General features: G+C 35.3%; 2 protein-coding genes across 2 annotated transcripts; one reads left to right on the top strand and one right to left on the bottom strand.

Annotated features, from left to right (window-relative positions):
- The first annotated feature begins 4,058 nt into the window (after positions 1 to 4,058).
- On the top strand, positions 4,059 to 12,369 carry LOC132314135 (secreted RxLR effector protein 161-like). Its single transcript, XM_059813034.1, has 2 exons — positions 4,059 to 4,532; positions 12,295 to 12,369. The coding sequence occupies exons 1-2, from the start codon at positions 4,059 to 4,061 to the stop codon at positions 12,367 to 12,369; spliced, it is 549 nt and encodes a 182-aa protein (XP_059669017.1).
- A 10,171-nt stretch (positions 12,370 to 22,540) lies between these two features.
- LOC132314133 (uncharacterized mitochondrial protein AtMg00810-like) lies at positions 22,541 to 23,014 on the bottom strand. Its single transcript, XM_059813033.1, has one exon. The coding sequence runs from the start codon at positions 23,012 to 23,014 to the stop codon at positions 22,541 to 22,543; it is 474 nt and encodes a 157-aa protein (XP_059669016.1).
- Positions 23,015 to 25,594: the final 2,580 nt, after the last annotated feature.

The raw sequence follows: 25,594 nt of genomic DNA, 5'->3' as shown, positions 1-25,594 counted from the left end.
TTGTTGTCACATCTAGTTATTCTGAAAATGTCAAATTTGACAAAGCTGGAATTCGTGGCTCTGGATATTTCTGGTAAAAATTATTTATCATGGATTCTGGATGCTCAGATCCATTTGGATGTGATGGGCCCTGGAGACACAATTAAAGAAAACAATGATGTATCATTGTAAGATAAAGCAAATGCCATGATTTTCCTCCGGCGCCATATTAGTGAGGAACTAAAAACTGAATACCTCACTGAAAGAGATCCAGTTTGTTTGTGGAATAATTTGAAAGAAAGATATGATCATTAAAAAACAGTCATCCTCCCAAAGGCCAGGGCTGATTAGCTGCAACTGAGATTGCAAGATTTTAAAACTGTGGCTGAATATAACTCTACTCTATTCAAAATCAGCTCTATATTGAAATTATGTGGTGATACTGTTACTGATGAACTTTTGCTAGAAAAGACATTCACCACATTCCACGCCTCGAATGTACTCTTGCAACAACAATATCGAGAGCGTAGATTTAAACAATATTCAGAACTGATATCATGTTTGCTTATGGCAGAGCAAAATAATGAGCTTTTGTTGAGAAACCACCAGTCCCGTCCAACTGGATCGACACCGATCCCTGAAACATATGTTGTCTCATCCCGTGGTCGTGGACGCGGACGTGGTGGTAGAAATGAATATGGTCGTGGCAAAAATAACTACCACAATAATGAATATGGTCGTGGTAGAAATCATTCTTATTATGGTGAAGAATATCAATCCTCACATTTTCGCAATTAGAGATCCACACTATATCCTCAAAGGAGAGATCATCATGAAATGAAACAGGAAAAAAGGAAGGATGTGGCTCAACCTTACAAGGCACACGATAATACTTGTTATCGGTGTGGCATGACAGGGCATTGGCAAAGTATTTGTCATACACCTAAGCATCTGGCTTAACTTTACCAAGCCTCAATGAAAGAAAAGGGAAAACAAAAGGAAATGAATTTCCTTGATCATGATGAGCCAGTTGACACCACAAATTTGGAAATGAATTTCATTAATCACGATGAGCCAGTTAACATCACAAATCTGGATGTATTAGATTTTTTTGAGGACTGTGATGAAAGGATAAACTTCCTAATTGGTGATAGAAATGTCCACACCAATTAATCTTATTTTCTTTTCATATTCTGTCTACTATGTTTTTATTTTCCTTGTATTCCTTGTATTAAAGTTTTTATCCTCTAGTTTGTATTAAAGTTTATTTTGTTCTAAAAGTTTCTTTTCTGATAAAGAAATTTGCATGAATAGGAATGGATCTGACTAGTTCCAATATAAATGGAGAAGACATATGTATTGCAGATAGTGGAACAACACATACAATCCTTCGAGATCAAAAATATTTTTCCCACTTAATTCTGTCAGACGCCAGTGTCAGTATCATAACAGGTCCCACCAACTTGATTGAAGGCTCTGGACGAGCCAACATCATTTTACCACATGGAATAAGATTACAAATCAGTGATGCCTTATATTCTACAAGATCTCAGAGAAATCTGTTGAGTTTTAAAGACTTGCGTCGTAATAGGTATCATATTGAGACTACAAATGAAAGAAATGTGGAATATCTCTACATTACTTCCATTACCTCAGGCAAGATGCTGATATTAGAAAAACTCCCTGTTTTCTCTTCTGGGTTATACTATACAACCATTAGAACAATTGAGTCAAATGCTGTGATCCATAAAAAATCTTGTGACACAAAACTTTTTATGCTTTGGCATGATCGACTTGGTCACCCAGGGAGTATAATGATGCGTTGAATTATTGAAAATTCACATGGTCACCTACTAAAGGATCAAAAAAATCATCTATGCACCGCCTGCTCACAAGGTAAGTTGATTATCAAACCATCCCTTTCAAAAGTCATTGTTGAGTCTCCCCCATTTTTGCAACAAATTCACGGGGATATATGTGGGCCAATTCATCCACCCTGTGGACCATTTCGCTATTTTATGGTCTTAATTGATGCCTCAACAAGATGGTCACATGTTTGTCTGCTTTCTACTCGTAATGTTGCATTTGCTAAACTTCTTGTTCAAATCATCAAATTACGGGCACACTTTCTTAATTACCCAATTAAGACAATCCGTCTTGATAATGCCGCTGAATTTTCTTCTCAAGCTTTTGATGATTATTGCATGTCAGTTGGAATTAATGTTGAACACCCTGTTGCACACACTCATACTCAAAATGGTATGGCTGAATCTTTTATTAAAAGACTTCAGTTAATTGGTCGTCCTTTGCTTATGCGAACAAAATTACCTGTTTCTGCCTAGGGCCATGCCATATTACATGTTGCATCATTAGTTCGTATACGACCAACTGCTTATCATAAGTACTCACCATTGTAACTTGTTTTTGGTCAACAACTAAATATTTCCTACATATGAGTTTTTGGTTGTGCTGTATATATGTTCCAATTGCACCACCCCAACGCACTAAAATGGGTCCTCAACGTAGACTTGGAATTTATGTTGGTTTTGATTCTCCATCTATTATTAGATATCTTGAACCACTGACAGGTGATGTCTTTAAATCACGATTTGCTGACTGTCATTTTGATGAGACTGTTTTCCCACCATTAGGGGGAGAAAAGGCACAACAGCAACGTGATCTTACTTGGAATGCCCTAGAATTGTCTCATTTTGATCCTCGTACAAACCAATGTGAACGAGAAATTCAGAGGATCATTCACTTGCAAAACATTGCAAATCAATTACCTGATGCATTTATTGATACAAAGAAAGTGATAAAATCACATATACTAGCTGCAAATGTGCCAGCACGAATTACTGTCCCTGAGAGACCTTCTGTCAGTAATGCAGCAAATGCATCTATAACACGCCTGAAGCGTGGCAGACCAGTTGGCGCAAAAGATACCGCTCCTCGTAAGAGGAAATCACAAAGAAAAGCGGGCACTCCTGAAGAGGCCACAAAAGGAGCAACAGATATTATTGATCAATCTGAAACAATAGCCTTTGATAAGGCAGAGGCTCTTGATGAGTCTCAGGTACCTAAACATGATGAAATAATAAATATTGATGAGGCAAAGGCAACAGATGATGATGTGGCCCTTGATGAGACACATGCCCTTGATGAGGCAAAAGTACCTAAAAATGATGAGATCTCACTAAATTATGAAACGAGATGGAATAGAAATGAAATTGTTGTAGACAACATATTCTCATATCTCGTTACTCTTGATATTGATAATGAGGATCCGGAACCTCAAAATGTCGAAGAATGTCGATGAAGAAATAATTGGCCAAAATAGAAAGAAGCAATACAAGCAGAACTAAATTCATTAGCTAAACGTGAAGTATTTGGACCAGTAGTCCAGACACCGTGTTAATCCTGTTTGGTACAAATGGGTGTTTGTATGAAAACGTAATGAGAAAAATGAAATTGTGAGATACAAAGCTCGACTAGTAGCTCAAGGTTTCTCACAGAGACCTGGTATTGATTATGAGGAAACATACTCTTCTGTGATTGATGCACCTACTTTTAGATTCATAATACATTTGGCAGTCACAGAAAGATTGCATATGCATCTAATGGACGTGGTTACAACACATTTATATGGATCACTAGATAGTGATATTTATATGAAAATTCTAGAAGGATTTAAAATGCCTGAAACAAAACCACGTAATATGTACTCGATAAAATTACAACGATCCTTGTATGGATTGAAGCAATCTGGACGAATGTGGTATAATCGCCTTAGCGATTACTTGCTCAAAGAAGGGTATGTAAACAGTTATATTTGTCTATGCATTTTTATTAACAAATCAGAATCTGGTTTTGTTATTGTTGTAGTATATGTTGATGATCTGAATCTTGTGGGAACATTGGATGAGATCGAAAAGACGGCCACTTATTTAAAGAAAGAATTCGAAATAAAAGATCTCGGAAAGACAAAATTCTGCCTTGGGCTGTAGGTTGAATATTTTTTAAGCGGTATTCTCATCCATCAATCAACATATACAGAAAAGATTCTGAAACGTTTTTATATGGATAAAGCCTATCGATTGAGCTCTCCAATGGTTGTCCGATCACTTGACATCAAGAAAGATCCTTTTCGTCCTCGAGAGGATGATGAAGAACTCCTTGGTCCTGAAGTGCCCTATCTCAGTGCGATTGGTGCTCTTTTGTATCTTGCAAATTGCACAAGACCTGATATAATTTTTCCAGTCAATTTATTAGCACGATCCAGTTCTGCACCAACTCATAGACATTGGAATGGAATCAAACATATACTACGATATCTTCGTGGTACAACTGATATGGGCTTGTTTTATTTGAAGGCACCAAATTCTCCATTAATTGGATATGCAGATGTCGGTTATCTCTCTGACCCACATAAAGCTTATTCACAAACAGGATATGTGTTTACATGTGGCGGCACTGCTATATCATGGCGATCAATGAAACAGATAATGATTACAACTTCTTCAAATCATTCTAAGATACTCGCAATTCATGAGGTAAACAGGGAATACATTTGGTTGAGATCAATGATTCAACATATTCGAATAACATGTGGCCTCTCATCAATAAAAGATAGCCCAACAATATTTATGAAGATAATGCGGCATACATTGCACATATGAAAGAAGGGTATATTAAAAGTAACAGGACCAAGCACATCTCACTAAAATTCTTTTATGCACATGAACTCCAGAAAAAGGGTGATATTGATATTTAGAAGATATGTTCATGTGAAAATCTAGCAAATCTATTCATTAAAATGCTTCCAACTACAACATTCAAGAAGCTGGTGCACAACATTGGAATGCGTCAACTAAATGATCTTCAAGGTTGATCTAATAAGGGGGTGCAATTGATTGAAAAGGTATTGGCATACTGTACTCTTTTTCCTTCGTCCAAGTTTTGTCCCACTGGGTTTTCCTGGCAAGGTTTTAATGAGGCAATTTTTTTTTTTTTTTAATCTATGCAATACCATTTTTAGATATACAAGACTACTGTACTCTTTTCCCTTCGCTAAGGTTTTATCCCACTAGGTTTTCCTTAATAAGGTTTTAACGAGGCATATTCTTAGTGTAATTTTGTGGACCCCAAGGGGGAGTGTTATGTATATCAATAAGTGGGGTCCACGAATTCCTAAAGGCATCAGACTTTCCTGTTGGCGTATGGAGTAAGATTGTTTTTGTTGGCTTACATGAGAAGCCTCAGAATATGCCTATAAATAGGCTTCATGTATAGTGAAATGAAAAAGTGAAAAAGAAAAGGGTCTCTCTCTCTCTCTCTTTCTCTCTCTAAAAACTTTGCATTTTCAGTTGTCTCATAATATTACTATATATATATATACACACACACACACACACACATACACATATATTCATTACACTTCAAGAATTTTCTACACTTTTTGAAGTTCAATTGATCTAACTAAAAAGCTTAATTTATCCTATACATCACAAACTTGGATTGGTCGACCTTGACCACGGTTGGTCCAGTAGCTACTGGTCCTACCCTTGACTAGCCCACCTTTTTCACATAATCAACCAATGTGTACGTGGAAGGATCAATCCACAACAGGCCCAAATGATCCACCTACAATTTTATACACTTACAGTTTCTAATCAATTTCTGGACACCAATGGTAGAGACAAGTTTTATGTATTAAGAGTATAATGATTCATTCAATTAGAGATCGCAAACTTACATCAAGGTTTGAGTAAATTTTAAATCTCTTATCTGAAGTGAATGTTCTCACTTATTGTAGATCCCTTTGGTAAATGTCTCTCACTTACATCTTCATCTTGTTGATAATGATATTGCCTTTAGGAATCACCCATAAGTATCTATGAATGAACTTGGAAAGCTTACCTTGTTGGAGCCTCCATCAGATGAGAACATTAACCCTAAAATCTTCTAAAAATTAGTACACAAAGGCATAACCTAAATTAGACATGGATCCATGTATAGGCAAAATAAGAATAATAAACCTAAAGAATTCTCACTCATAAGAGACAAGTGTTTGTCAGTACCAACTAGGAAAAAGAAAAATCAATTTCTGGACATTATCAATTAACCAAGGTCAATTAGGTATGTTATCTAAAACCAAAGATATCTAATTTTATTATTTTGAGAGTGTGCGATCAATGACTTAGAGATCAATGACTTAGAGGAACCTCATTGTTGCAAACTTGTCTCCACGTCAATCCTTAATTTTCACTTTAGGGTCGAAATGAAGTGGCTCAAACCCCAACAACTAAATTATTTGCTAGCGAAATAAGTCATGAAATATTCTAAACAAAACGCACACATAAGAAATAATCTTATTAACCACAAAAATTAAATTACTCTTACATAGTTATAACCTTCAGCTCCTCGACTCTAATCTTTAAAGGATTCCGTTTAAATTCTTGAAGCACAATTGCACACCATGAAACAAAAATGTCAAGCACAGTATAACCCCAAGACAAACATAGAAATATGATACTAACTATACATATGAAAATAAAATAAAGAGAAGCAAGGAAAATCAAGAATTTCAACTCAAGAACTCCCCCTTATTTTGTTATATTTGCTCTAAATTCTGCTCTATTTTTGTCACAAGTTAACATAGGTTATGTAAGAATTACAAATAAAGTAAATGATCAGAAATAAGCGAATCCATGCCGAAAGAAACCAAAAGTTAGTCCCTAAACTCAACATTGCAAAAAAGGGATACATGAAAAGTCGTGTGTTGGAAGGAGTTCAAAATACATGAATGCATTAACACTTTCGAAAGGAATTCTAATATAATTTCATTAATTAATTCTACCAATGAGCCATTGACCCAATAGTATAACCTCTATGTCCTCAAAGAGGAGAGGAAGGGTTCGACCCCTGCGTGGACAAATATATCATTGGGCCTGTCACACCTTACTTTTATCTTGTGGATAGGGTCGATTATATGTCTATTTGGAATCCTGTCACTTCTGTTCTTCTAGTGTAGCAATTTCAGGCAGTGTTCGTATCTAAAGGATAGAGGTATTCTAAGGTTTTGGTTGCACATTCATTGAATGTGATGTTTAATAGACTAAATATAAGAAAAAGATAATAAGACTAATTCTTATATTAGTAGCTGAATATAGATGAACAAATATCCTGTCTAGGCATGATCTACAAGACCCGTGAGCATTTTCATCAAGTAACGCCTACTAAACGTACAACTCATGGTGCAATTCACCAACATATGTATTGTCTAAAAATATTAGAGCTATTGATATGTTTTTCCTTACCCTTAAATGAAATAAATTAAAGCAACAAAAAGAGAAGCTAGTGTATATTGGTTCAGTGATCATAATCTGAAAAAATAAAAACAATTGAGAAGAGAGCCAGAAGAAAAAATATGAGGCAGTACTTTATTGATATTTTAGTAGAAGTGTAATTTACTCATCACATGTAGTGCTCTTTTATTCTACTATTAACTTTCATGTTTATTCTACACCTTCAATTATCCTTGGCTTTGTCTTAATTTTTCAATTTTGTTTGTTGATCTCTCTCTCTCTAGCTCTCTCTTAATTTACGAGTGCTCTTTGGTTGGCTCTGTCATTATCTTATCATTTCCTGAGCATTTTCATCAAGTAACGCCTACTAAAGTTTCAACACGGAAAAAGGATAATATGAAAGGTAAACAACTACTCAAGGTGCAATTCACCAACATATGTATTGTCTAAATATTAGAGCTATTGAAATTTACATGTATGTTTTTCCCTACCCTTAATGAAATAAATTAAAGAAACAAAAAGAGAAGCTAGTGTATAATGGTTCAGTGATCATAATCTGAAAAAATAAAAAAATAAAAACAATTGAGAAGAGAGTCCGAAAAATAATACGAGTCAGTGCTTTATTGATATTTTAGTTTAGAATTGTAATTTACTCTTCAGTGATCATAATCTGAAGTAATAATAAAATAAAAACAATTGAGAAGAGAGTCCGAAGAAAAAATACATAGTTAGTACTTTATTGATATTTTAGTTTAGAATTGCAATTTACTCCATCACATGTAATGCTCTTATTTTTTTATTTTTTATTTTTTATTTTTTTCGTTGTTGTTGTGAATATGTACGTAATGCTTTTTTATTCTACTATCTTTCACGTTTATTCTACACCTTCAATTATCCTTGGCTTTGTCTATAATTTTTCAATTTTGTTTGTTGATTTCTCTCTCTCTCTCTCTCTCTCTCTCTCTCTTAATTTAACAGTGCATCTTGGTTGGCTCTGTTATTATGTTATTATTCTTCAAGTATTCTACTATCTTTCACGTTTATTCTACACCTTCAATAATCCTTGGCTTTGTCTATAATTTTTCAATTTTGTTTGTTGATCTCTCTCTCTCTCTCTCTCTTAATTTAAGAGTGCATCTTGGTTGGCTCTGTTATTATCTTATTATTCTTCAAGCTTTTGATTGCCGTCGTAACAGCTTTATCAATGAGAAAGTTCTTCTTAATATTGAAGGATTTAAGTATTAAAGTTAAATCCTCTCTAAAGCTTAAGTTTTAAAGTATATGGTTATTAACATGGTATCTTAATAAATACGGAAACAGATACGAGACACGGATACAACACGATACGGATACGGTGATATGACAAATCTTAAAAAATTAGGACATAGATTGGCGGGGACACGGCAAATAAGAAATATATTTTCTATATCTATATGATTTTTTTTTTTTTTTTTTTGTTAAATGGTAAGCTTTATAAAGAGAAAAAAAAGAATGTACAGGTTGGAGCACTTGGAGCAAACAAGCAATCAGCTCACAAGGCAAAACAGCAAACATAACAACCAACAACAACACACAATTAGTCTAGGCTTCTATCAAGCTCCACAACCACAAAACAATGCATGTCCTCAATCCTAACTTGTAACTCCAGTACTTAAGCAAATGAATTTGCACACCAAGTGTGATTTCCTGCAAAAACACAGCCCTGCATGAAAAGCTACAACAAGTCTTCTTGCTCAACCTGAGCTCAGCACCTCGGATCAGCTTCAATGATGAAAGCTTTGCTCGGATACAACTCTTGATAAGGCAGATGATGTGTTGTGGTGATGCAGCTCGATTCCTAAATGCCCTGGCATTCCTTTCAAGCCAAATGAAGTAAACTGCCGCATTTAAAAGTAACTTGTGGATATTGAACTGTCTTACTCTCCATGTACTAGAACACCAAGAGATTAACTCTCCCCAACTTCTTGGTTCCACATAGAATCCAGCAACATGTTGAATGAACCTCCAAATATGTGCATTGAACCTGCAATTGAAGAAGAGATGGTCCAAAGACTCTGAATCAGAGAGACAAAAATAACAAGCATTGGCGTAGTGCTTCTTCCTCATTGGCTTAGTATCCAAAGTGAATAATCTGCCCCTACATGCAAGCCAAGTAACACAACTATGCTTGGGGATGTTAATCTTTAACCAGAGTAGGTGTGGCCAAGTGAAAAAAAGTGATGGTGGACAGGGACGGAGCCAGAATTTTTGTTCAGGGGGGCACATTATACACTAAATTAATATAAATTAATATTTATGGAGTATATATACATAAAGAGAAATAGTTGGATAAATATAGATAGAGATTGATATTTTTGGAATGAGGTAATTCAATAAATTACATATATAGAATATAATGAAACAATTTAAGAATTTTTTTTAAAGGAAGCATATAGAGTATATAAGGGAAGAAGAAAATTGAGGGGGGGCACTTTTACACATTTTCAAAAAATATATACCTATTATAGGAAAAAATATATATAAAATAAGGAAAGGAAAAAATCCAGGAGGGGCACGTGCCCCCCTGGTCCTATACCGGCTCCGTCGCTGATGGTGGAGATAGATACTTGATTGAATGTGAGAGTGAAAACTGCTTAAAGGGACCTGGTAACCAAACAGATTCATCATTCTCTAAAGTAGGTGTGGGAATTTTGCTAGAAAAAAGAAAGGATGATAGAAAGAGGGTTAAGAAAGAAGAAGAAGAAAAAAAACAAAAAAACAAAAACAAAACAAAACAAAGAGACAAAGAAGATTAGGGTTTTGTAAGAAAAACAATTAGACCTTCGTAAAAAAATAAAGATAAGAATTCATAGAGGAGAAAAAAGTTCATGGGGAATAGTAGAAAAAGGAAAAATAGATAAAATGAAATTTTTTGTGAAAAGAAAAAAAAAGTAAGAATTTATGGGTGAAGAACAAGAAGAAGAAAGAAAAGAGAAGGTCCAAAAATAAGAGAGAAAAGAAGAGAAAGAGGATGGAGAGACAACAAGAGAGTCAAAGATAGAGACCTTTGACTTTGATACCATCTAGGAAGCACATACATAACCTAAAAGAGTAAAGAATCCGTGTTAGACACATGCTGGACACCGACCCCAACATGTGTCGGACACACTAAAATTCGTGTCCGAATATTTTATATTTTTTTTAATATCCGGACACGCCGTGGACACAGTTCCGACCCGCGTGTCCCACTCTTTGGGGATTTTTAAGAAAATTTTAGAAACAATGTTGAGTTGAAATATAAATATTAGGAGTTGTTTAATTGCATATTCCTATTTACTTAAAAACTTATTGTTTCATAAAACAATTTTATATTCAACAATTACATATTTATTCTTATATTTTAGTTCAAAGGTTCGAACCTTGCACTAGCTCAAGCTAAGTGTCATAAGCCTAGCCATCAACCTGAAAATTAAAATTGAAAACACGTATTGAATCAAAAAAGGCCACATGTGAGGGGGTGTGTTGAATGATTTAAATATTATAGTTACACCCTCTCTAAAGCTTATCTTTGAGTAAATGGTTGTTAACGGTTAATATATTGTTACAACAAACGTAGAGAATCACGACCGAAAATAAAAAATGCCACACGCAAAGAACACAAGATTTACGTGGTTGAGCGTAAGTATACTCCATGGTGAAGATCCGGCGAAAGATTTTACCATGCGAAAAATAGGAGATTACATGCTTCTCTCTCTTTCCTTGGTCATTGGTTACATACTCCAAACCCTAAACACTCTTATATACTGGGCTACAAGAAAATCCTAAACAGAGTCCAAAACCTGCAAGCAAAAAACGGGTTATAAATTTTTTGGTGGGCTTCAAATCCACACAAAGCCCATTTTGGGTCGTGACCTGAACCGAAACAGAATTCGGGCCACAACATCACATATATCAGTGGTGATATTGGCCCGTGATGATTACCTACTAAATTTCTCATAGAAAAAAGGGTTAATTACACTCGTACCCCCTGAGGTTTGCTCTATTAACAGTCAGATGAAAGATAGCCTATTTTTAAGCAATGACACCTCCTCAAGTTTGCTCCGATTGACAAAGACACCCCTTAGCATTCTGACATGTGATAAAATGACTAGAAAGCTCTTTGACTTGTCAATTGACCCATTATAGTGCTAAAATTACCAATTTAACCTTCTAACTAATTTTAATATACCAAACTAACCTCTTCAGAATACATATATGTATATGTATAGATATATATTATCTTCTCCAATTATACTTAAACACATACATATATAATTATATATATTGAAAGAGAATGAAGAAGAGGAGGGGAAGAAGAAGATATAAACCATTTTAATACTACTAGTATGGAGAGAAAAACTGAATAATTTTGGAACCAAATCCTTATGTAATATAAATGGAAATTAAAATTATTTTTATATATAGTTCTTCTTCAGTTTTTTTTATATTATAAATAAATAAAAAAGCTTCCAAACACACACACACATATACACACACACCGAGGGTTTTGAAGAGAGACCCACATCTTTCTTAAAAAAAAAAAAACAAAACCAGACAAACAAAGTGCTCTTCTCTTTGGAGCAGTGAGCGAGCCAGATGAGGCGATGGTGGAGGCGCCACCAACAGTGAGCGGGCGGCGAGACCCTCCATTCCTCGCGGCCACCATACCGCCTTGTCTATAATTGCCGCCGCCGTCGGACCACCTCAACCACCGTCACTGCGATGCCAAATGGGTTTGATTAGGTTTTATTGGTTTGATTTTAGGGTTTCGGGTTAGCATGTGTGGAGGAGGATATCGGAGAAGAGGAGGGATTGAATGCTATTTTTTTCACCAATATAGGAGGATTGTTGAAGAGCTTGATGTAGATGGGTTGGATTGGATTGGAGATAACATAATGGGGATGTGTGTGTATGTATATATGTATGTGTGTTTAATTCCTAAATTAATTTATTTCTGGAATGTAATACAAACATGTGATTAATATTGTAGTGGGGAAGCTGGTGGGTGGTGGAGATTGCAGCGGGTGGTGGTGGTGGTGGGTTTTTGATGAAGGTGAGAGGGTAGAGAGAGGAAGAAAGTTCTGGGTTTTTGAGTGGGGAGGTAGAGAGAGAAACCTAACAAGGGCAATTTCGTTATTTAAAAATTATGATATTTTATTTTAAAATTAATATTTTATTGAAGGGTAATTTCGTCATTTTCCACCTCTTAAGGGCCTGTTTGGTTCAAATTTTTTAGAGGGGGTGTCATTGTTAAAAAATAGGCTAACTTTCAGTTGGCTGTCAATAAGATAAACCTCAGGGGGTTGGTTCAAATTTTTTAGAGGAGGTGTCATTGTTAAAAAATAGGCTAACTTTCAGTTGGCTGTCAATAAGATAAATCTCAGGGGGTGTGAGTGTAATTAACCCTAGAAAAAAAGTAGGTTCTTATTAGAGCCAAACTGATATCTTGATATCTGATTCGACCATCCCTGTATGTATGACAAGAAATGCTGTTGTCATTTACATATTTGCATCTTTTTCTATATATATATATATATATTTTAAAATTTTGAGTAACATGTAATATGGCCTGACACTATTATGTTGTTTTTTCACTACCTAATCAAATGACTGCATGCTGTCTTAAGGGCTGCAATGCAACCATGGCATTATTAAACCCTAGAGGAGTTTGTTGATGGTATCCCGCAAAACTGGTGGTGTGAAGACAACAGAGATCAGGAAGTTATACTGGTGGTTATGGTGCGCGGCAACTGCACTACAGAGACAAGAAATCACCGTGTCGGTGTGCGCCACAGCTTCTCGGCCAGGACCATGCGTATGGATCTCAAACCTGACACAAGCCGTGTCCAAGCAAATGTCCTTCACCGGTTCGATTTTCCACGGCTTAGCTCTTCCTGTTATGTGGAAAACCACTTGCGGAATTTGCGTAGTCCTTGAAACAGTAAAGATAATGTCAGCACTGAAATCCATGTTTGATGATGGGAGGCATGCATCACTGAGTACTAATCTGTCTAGCTGAAGTATCCTCTCGATCTCCTCTATATACCTCTTCTGCGCAAGCTTCTTGATGTAAATACGTGCAGAGCCTTGATGCCATTTTGCGCCATCTTTGGAATGAATTTGATTTCTTGTAGTACCGTTTTCATCAAGAAACGTTGCACATTCGGACTGACTCAGTCCGAACGTGCATAGCAAAATGAGCACGTGCATAGCAAAATGAGCAGTAGTTGGGTGACCATTGAGCTGTGGCTAAGTTGGTATCAGAAGGGTCCACAAATCTCAATTAACCTCAAATTTTGAGGTGAGGAGTTCAAAGCTGAGAAGAGCTGGATTTAGCATGTCCAAAATTCATTAACCAATTAAAAAGTTAAAAAAAATAGAGGGAGGGACAGCTGTTTGAAAATTTTCTATTTTTTTTTAGTATTCAAAAGTAAATCAAATTTTCTTTATAGTGAAAAGTTGAGTATTGATCGTCTTCAATGAACTCCATGAGGAAAATTTGTATGTATTTATTGATGTTAATTAATGGTGTATACATAGATTCAAATGTGTAGTGATGAGTAGTTCTGCCCGAGAAGGTATTGAGTATGTCAGAGAAATGCAACCAATGAGAATGTCCCATATCAACTTGTTAACAATTTTTATAAGTGCGACAAATTTTATTGAGTGAACTTACCAATGACGTGGTCTGCCAGGGCACCTCACGGTCTTTATCATATAGTGTCGAGGACATTGAACATGCCTTTTTTCACTCTAGCATTTTAGTTTGAATTGACGGAAAAAGAGTGGGTGGCTTAAAAGATTTTGGCACGTACTAACAAAACATTTTCCATGAAATTGTTATTACAACAGATCGAGTCTCTTTAGGTACAAAAATTATAAGAATTGGCATAAAAATGGGCAAGGAGATTTATATTATTATTATTATTTATTATTCTTATGTCCTTAGTTGGTTTAATAAAGTATACTGTGTGTAGCAACCAGCTATAATTATTGAAGGGCCTTATTCTTGAATTTTATTTTATTTTATTTCTTAAAATGTTTACTAATTCTAGTGTGTGAATAAAATAAAGTGAAAAAGCAAGTGGGGTTCTCAACTAGCCAAGCAAGAACCAGGAATCAATGAGAGAGAACTGTCCATGTTAGATATATATTTCATGTGGGGAATCAGATACACAGGGATGAGGCTTACAAAAGATGTTGAGGTGCAATCATTTTCTTAGCTCTTTAGATATCCTCACAAATATATTCATGTAGAATATATCAGAAAAATCATGCTTTACCATAGGAACATGTTACTTCACTTTGAGGCACTTAATTTGGACTTTAATCCAGTCCTCATTTATTTATTTATTTATTTTCATTTTTTAATTGATCACCGTAACTAAGGACACGAGCTACCATAAGCGCACTTGTATATATGGATGAGGTCACCTTATCTCACACTTTTTTAATAGACTTACCCTCGCAGAATGAGGCATTTGCCAATAAAATAGGATATCCATGGCATCCCAGAATGTTGTTGGATGCAACTTGTAAATATATATAGGAATATGCACAAAATAAACCTAAACTCGAGCTGTTCTAGATCATTAACTCCATATTTTTTTTTTGGTTTTCTTGACAAGAAATTCACGCACCCATTTGTCTTTACGAAGACCTGAATCATTACTTCTCACTTTGATGGCTACAACATTCACTGGCATGAGAAGATTAGATGGGCCAGGTCTGATGTTCAAGCTCTGAGTCATCCATTCACTGGACTGCTGTCTTCTTGAGTTCCAGAACAGAATTCTGAGAATAAGTTAATGTTGAGATTTATTGATTTTCTGCAAAAATATCTTTCTAAGGCTTTTATGAAATACGAAGTTGTAATGCAAAAGTCGTACAAACATATATGAATATCAAGGTTATATAGAATATTCAAAGACCTAATCATGCATAAAAATAAATAAATAAATAAATAAAAATAAAAAATAAAAATTCGTTCATAGGACTTTTGGTAGTATTCTAAACTAATTAGGAAGTTTGAAACAGAACAGGAAACAAGTTACCTAAACTGTATCAGGTTGTGGTTCCGATAGCCATATGTGGAACCGGTTCCAAAAAGACAAAAGGCTTTCTTCGAAACTAAGGTTCTTGAACCGGTTCCCAAATTTGGTACCGGTTCTCACTTGATAGAATCCTTAAGAAGGTTTGAAAACTTGGTAAGAATTCTGTTTTGGTAACTTTATGTGGAACTAGTTCCCAAAAGAGAGAAGGCTTTCTTCGAAACTAAGGTTCTTGAACCGGTTCCCACTTGATAGAATCTTGAAGAAGGTTTGAAAACTTGGAAAGAATTTTTAATAACTTGAAGAATATACAATATAGGTAAAGTGTCATAAGTGAGAAACAATTTCCTAAAGTGTTGTTATTTCCTTTCTAGATGATCGCGGTATATCATTTTTTAACAACTTTCCAATTTCGTGGATTGATCTTGATCTTGATCAGATAACTTGAAATTACAACTCAATCATACTTATTTTGACATCAAAATTTGCCAATTACAAAAATTTTATCTCACACGTGGATGCATTAAAGTTAGACTTAATTAATGAGGCATCTCTCCTCAAAAGTCTTCTTAAGTCAAAGGAGGATGAGTTTGCTTCTACATGCAAATGCTTGAGGCAAATGGAGTTGCACAGGCTCTAATGGTGTCCAAGGAGGCTCCATCCATGCCCATTCAAGACACTGATCTTGCTTTGGTAGGGTGCTGGGAGATTACAGTGGTTCCCACGCACCACCACCTGGGATACGAGGGGATATTTCGGGTAATTCAACTCCTATTTCAAATTTGAATATTGATATAACAGTCCCTACATCACCCCTATCTCTGTCGCATTACCAACTATTGCTTATCACCCTACCCCTTACAAGTAAGAGAATCTCCAACGGTAAAATGTTAAATTCGGATGCCAAATCTATATTTTGACAGTACTACAGTGTCAAAATGCTACATTTTAACAATTCTGCTCCAATGATGCATTTTATGTAAAATGCTATTTTTTTGACACAACCACTATTCTTTTTCAACTACCATTCCTACCATTCATATTTGCATCAGTAATGGTAATATTAAGCACATTCCAAATCAAGTTGTAGACATTAGAAGGGAACTAAAATTAAACTTAATAAAAAAGAATCAAATATCTAAAATATCTAGTAAAAAAAGGACCCAAATATATATATATATTTATAAATTTATTTATTTGATTATATTATTATATAATTTTTTTTTTCTTTTTCAGAAATTTATATATATATTATATATATATATATTTAGGGCAAATCATTTCAACCTCCCAAATAGCCAAATATAGTTTTAGGGCAAATCATTTCAGCCTCCCTAGTCGCCTCCATCTCTATTCTCGTTCTCAACTCTGAAATCGCCCATTCTCGTTCTCAACTCTGAAATCGCCCCCCCCCCCCCCCCCCCCGGCTCTCTCTCTTTCCAACTGCAAACTACAAAATCAACAAGAATCAGAAGTTCAAAACCCATATCTTTCAGTTTCAATCGCCTGTTGTTCCAGTTTGGGTTTGCCGTTCACAAGCCAGACACTAGATCAAAACCAAGCATTGTTCCCGAGAAACTCAATGTTCATTTGGTTTCTAATGAAAAATTATTAAATTTTTTTAACATGGACTAATCTAATGAAAAATTAATGTTAAGATTTATTTGAAAGATGCAATTATTACCTAATTATTTATTCAATTTTAACTGATTCACCAACATCTAAGAATTGTTCCCTATAAATATATGACCCTCCACCCGCATTTCCTTGCACATCATATCACAAACTATATATTGTACCGAGAGAACGTCAGGTATCACGAACCCAATGAGTTCGGGGACCTTTCAAATGGGAGATTTTGAGGGGAAGGTGCAGTATGTAAGCCAAGATGACCCTGAGGCGATAAAGGCCGCAGAGTTTGCTGCGTCTAAGTCCAATCCCCAAGTTGATTTCTTTGGGATCAAGTCGGCCTTCAAAATAGCTTTCGAAGGAAGCAAGGAAGTATATTACTTCCTCGTGTTCTGGGCCAAAGACCTCAAGGTCAATGGCGGTGAATTTAAATTATATTTCACAGTCGTTAAGGGCTTTCCTGATCCGGTGGTCCTGCTGTGCACACCAATAATCACAGATGTTGGAATGGGAGGTGGTAATGGGAAGGAGCAACCGTTCCCACCAAACACAGCTGATGGAAAGGTGCTGGCTTTCAAGGAAGATGACAAGATAGCAGTACAGGCCGCAAAGTTCGCTGCGGCCCAAAACGGAGTGGATTTCCTGGCGCCGAATTACTGTACGGGTTTCAAAATAATTTTCGAGGGCAAAGACCCTGCGTTTTCCAGCCTCGTGTTCGAGGGCAAAGACTGCACGGGTGAATTGAAATTTTACTTCACTATGACCATGTTTCCAGAAAATCGCCATCATTTGGTCCTGCGTTTCAAAACTTTGGACCACTTATCTGCGGTGACGCCCGCTCCAATTGATGCTGAAGGAAAGGTGGAGATTATCAACGAAACTTGGATAAAGGAGGCCCAAGAGGTGGTAAAGTTTGTTGCGATCAAATATGGCCTGAAGCATCCTGTGATCATTTTGGGCTTCAAAATATTTTTCCCTTCCCTACCCCCATCCGTGCACCAGCCATATTACTACCTCATGTTCTCGGCCGAAGACCGCAAAGGTGTGAAGAGAGAGTACTTCACTATTGTTGTTGACAAGAATTCTACACCAGATGCTGTCCTGCTAATCGAACCAGATCCAGATGTGAAGGTAGTCCCTAGTTTAAAAGTTTGCCCTTCTAAAGTTGGCGGGTAAAAGGTCCCATTAAGATACTACATATTATGTATGTACGTTCTTAATGTTATCTGCCAATCTAAAATAAAATAAAAGGATCCCTTGTCAAGGAAATAAAAGGACTTGTTGTTAGCTGACCCCTAGCTATATGGGATCAAAAACAGTCCGTACTCCATGTAAGTTTGAAGACTCTATAATCTATTTATGCATGTGTGTGTGTGTTTGTTGATTGTACGTTTTAACTTGTTGGGTCAAAAATATATATATATATATATCTTTGGGTTATATATAGACAGTTATATATAATATATGTATGCTGTTTGTGTCACTCCTGGATTCTAAAAACTCTTATCTTAAACCAGAGGTGTGAGGTGTAGGGTTTAATTGGCTTACTTGAAATTCAAATAACTCCACTAAATTTGAACCATAATATCCCAATGGGTTTGTATATGACAAATGCACGTTCAATAGTTTCTAAAAACAGATCTCCAAAACTCCTTTAGAGACAAAACAAGAACTTTAATTTGATGCAAATTGCTCCGGAATTAAATACTTTTGTCAAGAATGACTATCACACTTAGTTACTTTGGACTCAATATGAGCACCACTCCTTAAAAAAATTCATAAAAAATTCGATTTTAACCGAATTAGTGCTAAACTAATTATTTTTAAAAATATACTCAATCATATCTAGTTTAACAATATAAATTTTTTCTAAATCATATTTCAATGTTTTAGGAAGCTAAATCAAAGCTAGCGAATCCTAGAATCAAGGTAAGAATTCAAGCTGAATTGGTAGGCCTTGGAGGGGCCTATTGTGAGTTGCACTATGGGGGAATAGCAGGTTGTGATGCTACTATGAGAGAGCGTCCTCTTAAAATTAGTCATGAACTCTTTTGTATTAGTAATACAATCAACTATATTACAAGGATTTGTAAAACGACAATACTAATCAACGTATCGGTGAGTAGATCATCCCTATTGACAGCTCACAGGTAATATGTAATTACAAAATCAACAAAGTGATAAAATAAAAAAAATCTGTAATTACAAAATCAACAAAGTGATAAAATAAGAAAATTAAACAGAAAAATTATTATATTTATTTATTATTTTTCTGATTTTGTAATTACAACTTATGTGTGTATTTGTGATTGGACTATATCAACTGTCGGTAAAAATAACCTACTCACCGTTAAAAGGATTATAAACTTTAGTAAAACATATTTAATACCGATTTTAACACGAGATAGTATTCATATTCCAATTTTTTTATACGTTTGCACTACATATTTTTTTTTTTAATTATTTTGAGATGACAATTAAGGAGGTACCTAAATTCATTAATGCATCATTCCTTATTTTATAAAACCATAACTTTCCTTTATATTGTAAACTTTAACTTTTTTTACCTTAATAATTTATGTTTGGCTTTAAAACGCAATCATAATTTAAATATCAGTTTTGTAAAAAATTAAATATGTAAATAAATCAGATTTATACATCAAGACATGCATATATAAAAATGTATAATGCAATTACACTAATGGATATTGGTTCAGTAATTTAATGGCCCTTGTCATTGATTATCAATTTACTTTTAAATTTTTTTTTTGATAGTTTGTTTAATATTCTTTTCTTTTCTTTTTCGAAGGTTGTTTATTCAATATTCTTGTTCTAACTATGATATAGAGTTATAATATATTCTTGTTTCAATGGTTGCTTTGTATTGTAGAGGTCCTTGAACCTATTGTTGTCTTATTGTCTCTGGAAATGGCCTCCGCCTTCATGATTATTCTGTTTTCCCCTCCCTTTTGAGTGCTCTTGTAATTATTCTACCATCAATACAAGCTTACCCTTAACTTAAAAAAAAAAAAAAAAAACTATGATATATAGTACTTAAATGTCACTAAAAATTCTTAGCTACTAGAACGGGCAAAAAATTGTACAGCAACTGCCTTTTTGTTTGTTTGTTTTGTTTTTTTTTTTTTCTCCAATGATTAATGTCTAATTGTAGTAAACACTTTGGCATTGATTTTTCATCTAAAATCATCTTAAACAAACTATTTTTGCTCTGATAAACGAAAATTTTTCCTATTTCCTAAACTATTACATTACAAATTTAAAATCTTAGTTAAACAAATTCAGCTATTATATTTTTCAAAAAGTTAACCGCTTTTGTCATTTATGATTCATGTTGTTTCTAAAATTACCATTCCTATCACCGTCCCAGACCGCCGGATCGTAATCGGAATATCTCGCTGGGTGGCGACGCTGCAGTGCTTTGAAAGCACATGGATGGTTTGGATCGGACTAAGTATGATAGTATACCTTCCTTGGGCTCGGTTGGTTGGCCTTCGGGCTTGTATTTCTTTTACTTCTACTTTGTTGGCCCACTATACAAATGATCCCTTATAAATTACTTAGCATTTCGAAAAAAAACAAAATATTTTTGTTTGTTTATTATTATTTTATTCCATTGACCTGTTAAAGATGGCCCTATGTATTTTTTGTAAAACAAATTTAGAGCTCGCTGGAACTCTGTGTTTCATGAAGAGGTGTGGAAAAAGAAAGAAGAAAAATGAAATACGCAGTAATATATAGATTAAGATTTACATGGTATGGTATAATACCACCACATATAAACACTTCATCTTTCTTTTACCTAGGCGATGTGAAATTGCGCACCCGTAACTCGCCCAATGTGGTAGCCTGTTAGTGTCTCGCACCCGCTTACGGCACACCCGCCCATAGGTTCATCCTATTTTGTTTGTAGTGGTAAATATTTGTTTTTGGAAGTTTATAAACCTTTGATTTCCTTAAAAAAAAAAAAAAAAGTTATACCCTTTAATGATAAAGTGAGTTGAGAACTCTTTTAGGATTTAAGCATGTGCATAATTTCTAGTTTCCTGTAAAAGTTGTATCTTTATATTTTGATTTTCATAAAAATATTTTCTCCAAATGACACGGAAAAATTCTAATTTTCTGTGAAAATTGTATCATTATATTTTGATTCTGTATTATGTCCTTATTAATTGTTTATTCATTCATTCTCTTTCTTCATGTATAGATATATTAGAATTCTTAGAACTTTATGATTCTATAAGTTAGGACTCTTCTCCACACTCTAAAAAAAAGTGAGATAATCTAATACTCTAGTGGAGTCCTAATATATATTACAAACTTAAAAAAATTAAATAAATAAATAAATTTGTATTTCGACATATATATATATATATATATATATATATATATATATATATATAACCCAATTGTATATACATATATATTTTTATGTGATGCATATTACTTTATATTGAATTGGTAAATGTACTTTTGGTATACAAAATCACTTTCTTTTCAATCTCTTACTATTCAAACTAATGAAACAATATTTTTTCACAATTTTTTTTAAAAAAATTCATTTTAACCAAATGCATAATAATAATCAAATTTTCTTTTCCCTCATTTCACTTTCTTTTCCTTTCACTTTCCAACATCAAATTCCGATCAAAATTCTTTTCCTTTCACTTTCCAACATCATGGTCTGATTTTCCACGGCTTAACTCTTTCTGTGATGTGGTGGACCACTTGCGGAATTTGCATAGTCCTCTTGAAATTCAGAGAAATAATATGGGAATTAAAACTCTATTCGATATTATTCACGATGGTGTTACATTCAATTTATAGAGTAATATCTAGCTAAAATAGGTAACTAAATATTCAATAATCGGGAAACTAATTACCTACCAATTAGCCCTAAATGAAGGATAAAATAATTCAATCCTACAGCTGTACAATAGGTAAAATCTCAACACTCCCCCTCAAGTTGGTGCATAGATGTCACACATGCCCAACTTGTCTAAATTTTTTGAAAACACTTGATTTGAGACTGCTTTGGTTGGTGAGAATGTCAGATAGTTGATTCTCAGATCGAATTTTAGGCAACTCCACAATTTTTCCATCCAACTTCTCCTTAATGAAGAATCTGTCTATTTCGACATGCTTTGTACGATCATGTTGAATTGGATTATGGGCAATATCACATGCTACTTTATTGTCACAATATAGTCGAATCGGTTGCCCAGGTTGATAACCCAAATCCTGCAAGAGAAGTCTTAACCACAAAGTTTCACAAAGTCCAAGTGCCATACCTCTGAATTCAGTTTCTGCACTCGAGCGAGCAACAACATTTTGTTTCTTACTTCTTTATGTAACAAGATTACCTTATACAAAAGTGAAGTAACCAGAAGTAGATCGCCTATCATCTATAGCTCCAGCCCAGTCAGCATCAGTATATGCATCTATGTTTTGATAACCATTATTTTTAGTGAACAAAATTCCTTTTCTAGGAGCAGATTTCAGATACCTTAAAATGCGCATAACTGCAGTCATATGTTGCTATCCAGGATTATGCATAATCTGGCTAACAATGCTCAATGCATAAGCTAGATCCGGTCTTGTGTGTGCTGAGTACATCAATCTCCCTACTAGTCTTTGGTATCTTCCGTTATTAGCAGGTACTTGGTTGGACTCAACATATAACTTCAGTCCTTCTTCCACTGGTGTCTCAACTAGTTGACATGCTGTCATGCCAGTCTCTTGTAATAGATCTAAGGCATATTTTCTTTGAGATGGAAAAATTCCTTTATTAGACCAAGATACTTCGATCCCAAGAAAATATCTCAAAGGACCTAGAACTTTCATTTCGAATTCTCTGGACAAGTACTTCTTGAGAGCCTTCATTTCTTCAGGATCATTCCCTATAACCACTATGTCATCTACATATACAATAAGTGCAGCGATCTTACCCTGTTGTTTCTTTAGGAATAATGTGTGGTCTGAATTGCTCTGACGGTAGCCAAAGGCTTTCATCAACTTTGTGAATCTTCCAAACCATGCTCTCGGAGATGTTTCAACCCATATAATGATTTCTTTAACTTGCAGACTTCCCAACTATACTTTTCAGGTATCATGCATCCTAGTGGGAGATCCATGTAGACTTCTTCAGATAATTCACCATGCAGAAAGGCATTCTTCACATCGAATTGTTGTAATGGCCAATCCAAGTTTACAGCTAAAGACAACAAAACACGAACTGTGTTGATTTTGGCTACAGGTGCGAACATCTCTGTATAATCAATTACATAGGTTTGGGTGTAACCTTTTGCCACCAATCTTGCTTTAAAGCGTTTAACTGTGCCATCGGTTTTGTACTTCACAGTGTAAATCTATCGACATCCTACTAGTTTTTTTCCTGGTGGAGGATCAATGAGTTCCCAAGTTTTATTTTTCTGTAAGGATTTCATCTCCTCATTCATAGTTGTTTTCCACCTAGGGTCAACTAAAGCTTTTTTCACACTGTTAGGAATAGATATAGTAGATAATTGATTTACAAATGACAAATTTGATTCTGACAAACGATGGTTCGACACATAATGATTCATGGGATACTTAACTTTACTAGAAAGTTCGGGTTCATATGTGGGTTTAGGAATACCTCTAGTGTGACATTGTGATACTTATTTTCTGAGTGGCTTAGGCACTGAATCAGGAACATCCTCAGCAGACGATTGGTTTGATATATCAGTTGCGAGGGACTCAAACTCGAACAACGGTGGAGTTGGTGCCATACTTTCCATTTTTGGGTGTTCATCACCACTTTAATCCAAACTTATACCACTTGAATCCAATTCGCCCGATTCCTGATTGGCTGGTCCAACTTGTAAGTCATCGCCACTAGAATCGCTGGGTGCCTTACTTGCTCAGAATAATAAAGAACATAAAGAGAAGGCATTGTATTACTTAAGTCGCAGACTCACCCCGACAGAGCGAAATTATCCTCCAATTGAAAAAACATGCCTCGCACTTGTCTTCGCCTCTAAGAAATTGAAGTATTATTTCTTGGCTCATATGATACATCTTATTGCAAGAACTGATCCTCTCAAAGATGTCATTTCTAAACCGATCCTTTCCGGACACTTGGCGAGGTGGTCAAATTTGTTTAACGAATTTGAAATTATTTATATGCCACGAAAAGCAGTGAAAAGGCAAGTCTTGGCAGATTTCTTAGCTGACCATCCTATTCCAGCCGATTGGGAAATTTCTGAAGATTTTCCTGATTAAGAAGTCTTCTTTGTGGACATCCTCCCTCCATAGATGAATTTTTCGATGGGGCAGCACGATCAGACGGAGCCGGAGAAGGCGTAGTTTTTGTTTCCCCAAAAAGACATGTTATGCCATACTTTTTTGCATTCGCTGAAAACTAATCAAATAATGTAGCTGAATATCAAACCCTGATCATTGGCCTTCAAATGGCGAATGAGATGAAGATCGCGGAAGCATTGGATGGGAAGAGATTAAAAGCTCAACAACAGCTAGAGTGTTATCAAGCTCGACTTTCTAAAGCATTCAATAAGAAAGTTTGAACTCGGTCATTTCAAGTTTGAGACTTAGTATTAGCTATTCGTAGACTAATTGTCATGAATCGCAAGGGAAATAAATTTGTATCCAAATGGGATGGACCAAATTAGTTTAAAGAAATTAATGTTTTTAAGTGTGAATTATATAATCCTATAACGAGGGTGTATTTGTAATTGGACTACATCTTAGATTAGTATGAATCCCCAACTCACCAATGAAAAATTATTAAATTTTTTTAACATGGACTAATCTAATGAAAGATTAATGTTAAGATTTATTTGAAAGATGCATTGACTGCCTAATTATTTATTCAATTTTAACTGATTCACTAAATCTGACTCACCAACATCTAAGAATTGTTCCCCTATAAATATATAACCCTCCACCCCCATTTCCTTGCACATCATATCACAAACTATATATTGTACAGAGAGAATGTCAGGTATCACGAACCCAATGAGTTGGGGAACCTTTCAAATGGGAGATGTTGAGGGGAAGGTGCAGTATGTAAGCCAAGATGACCCTGAGGCGATAAAGGCCGCAGAGTTTGCTGCGTCTAAGTCCAATCCCCAAGTTGATTTCTTCGGGATCAAGTCGGCCTTCAAAATAGCTTTCGAAGGAAGCAATAGCTTTCGAAGGTATATTACTTCCTCGTGTTCTGGGCCAAAGACCTCAAGATCAATGGCGGTGAATTTATTTCCTGATCCGGTGGTCCTGCTGTGCACACAAATCACAGGTGATGGAATGGGAGGTGGTAATGGGAAGGAGCAACGTTCCCACCAAACACAGCTGATGGAAAGGGGCTGGCTTTCAAGGAAGATGACGATATAGCAATAAAGGCCGCAAAGTTCGCTGCGGCCAAAAACGGAGTGGATTTCCTGGCGGCGAAGTACTGTACGGGTTTCAAAATAATTTTCGAGGGCAAAGACCCTGCGTTTTACAGCCTCATGTTCGAGGGCAAAGACTGCACGGATGAATTGAAATTTTACTTCACTATGACCATGTTTACAGAAAATCGCCATCATTTGGTCC

This window comes from Cornus florida, unplaced genomic scaffold (genome assembly GCF_030987335.1).
Source record: "Cornus florida cultivar Cherokee Brave unplaced genomic scaffold, ASM3098733v1 CherokeeBrave_3.0.0_Hap2_Chr06, whole genome shotgun sequence".
Taxonomy (NCBI): Eukaryota; Viridiplantae; Streptophyta; class Magnoliopsida; order Cornales; family Cornaceae; genus Cornus; species Cornus florida.
The sequence above is the reverse complement of the archived record's forward strand: the minus strand, read 5'-3'. Positions and strand labels throughout refer to the sequence as shown.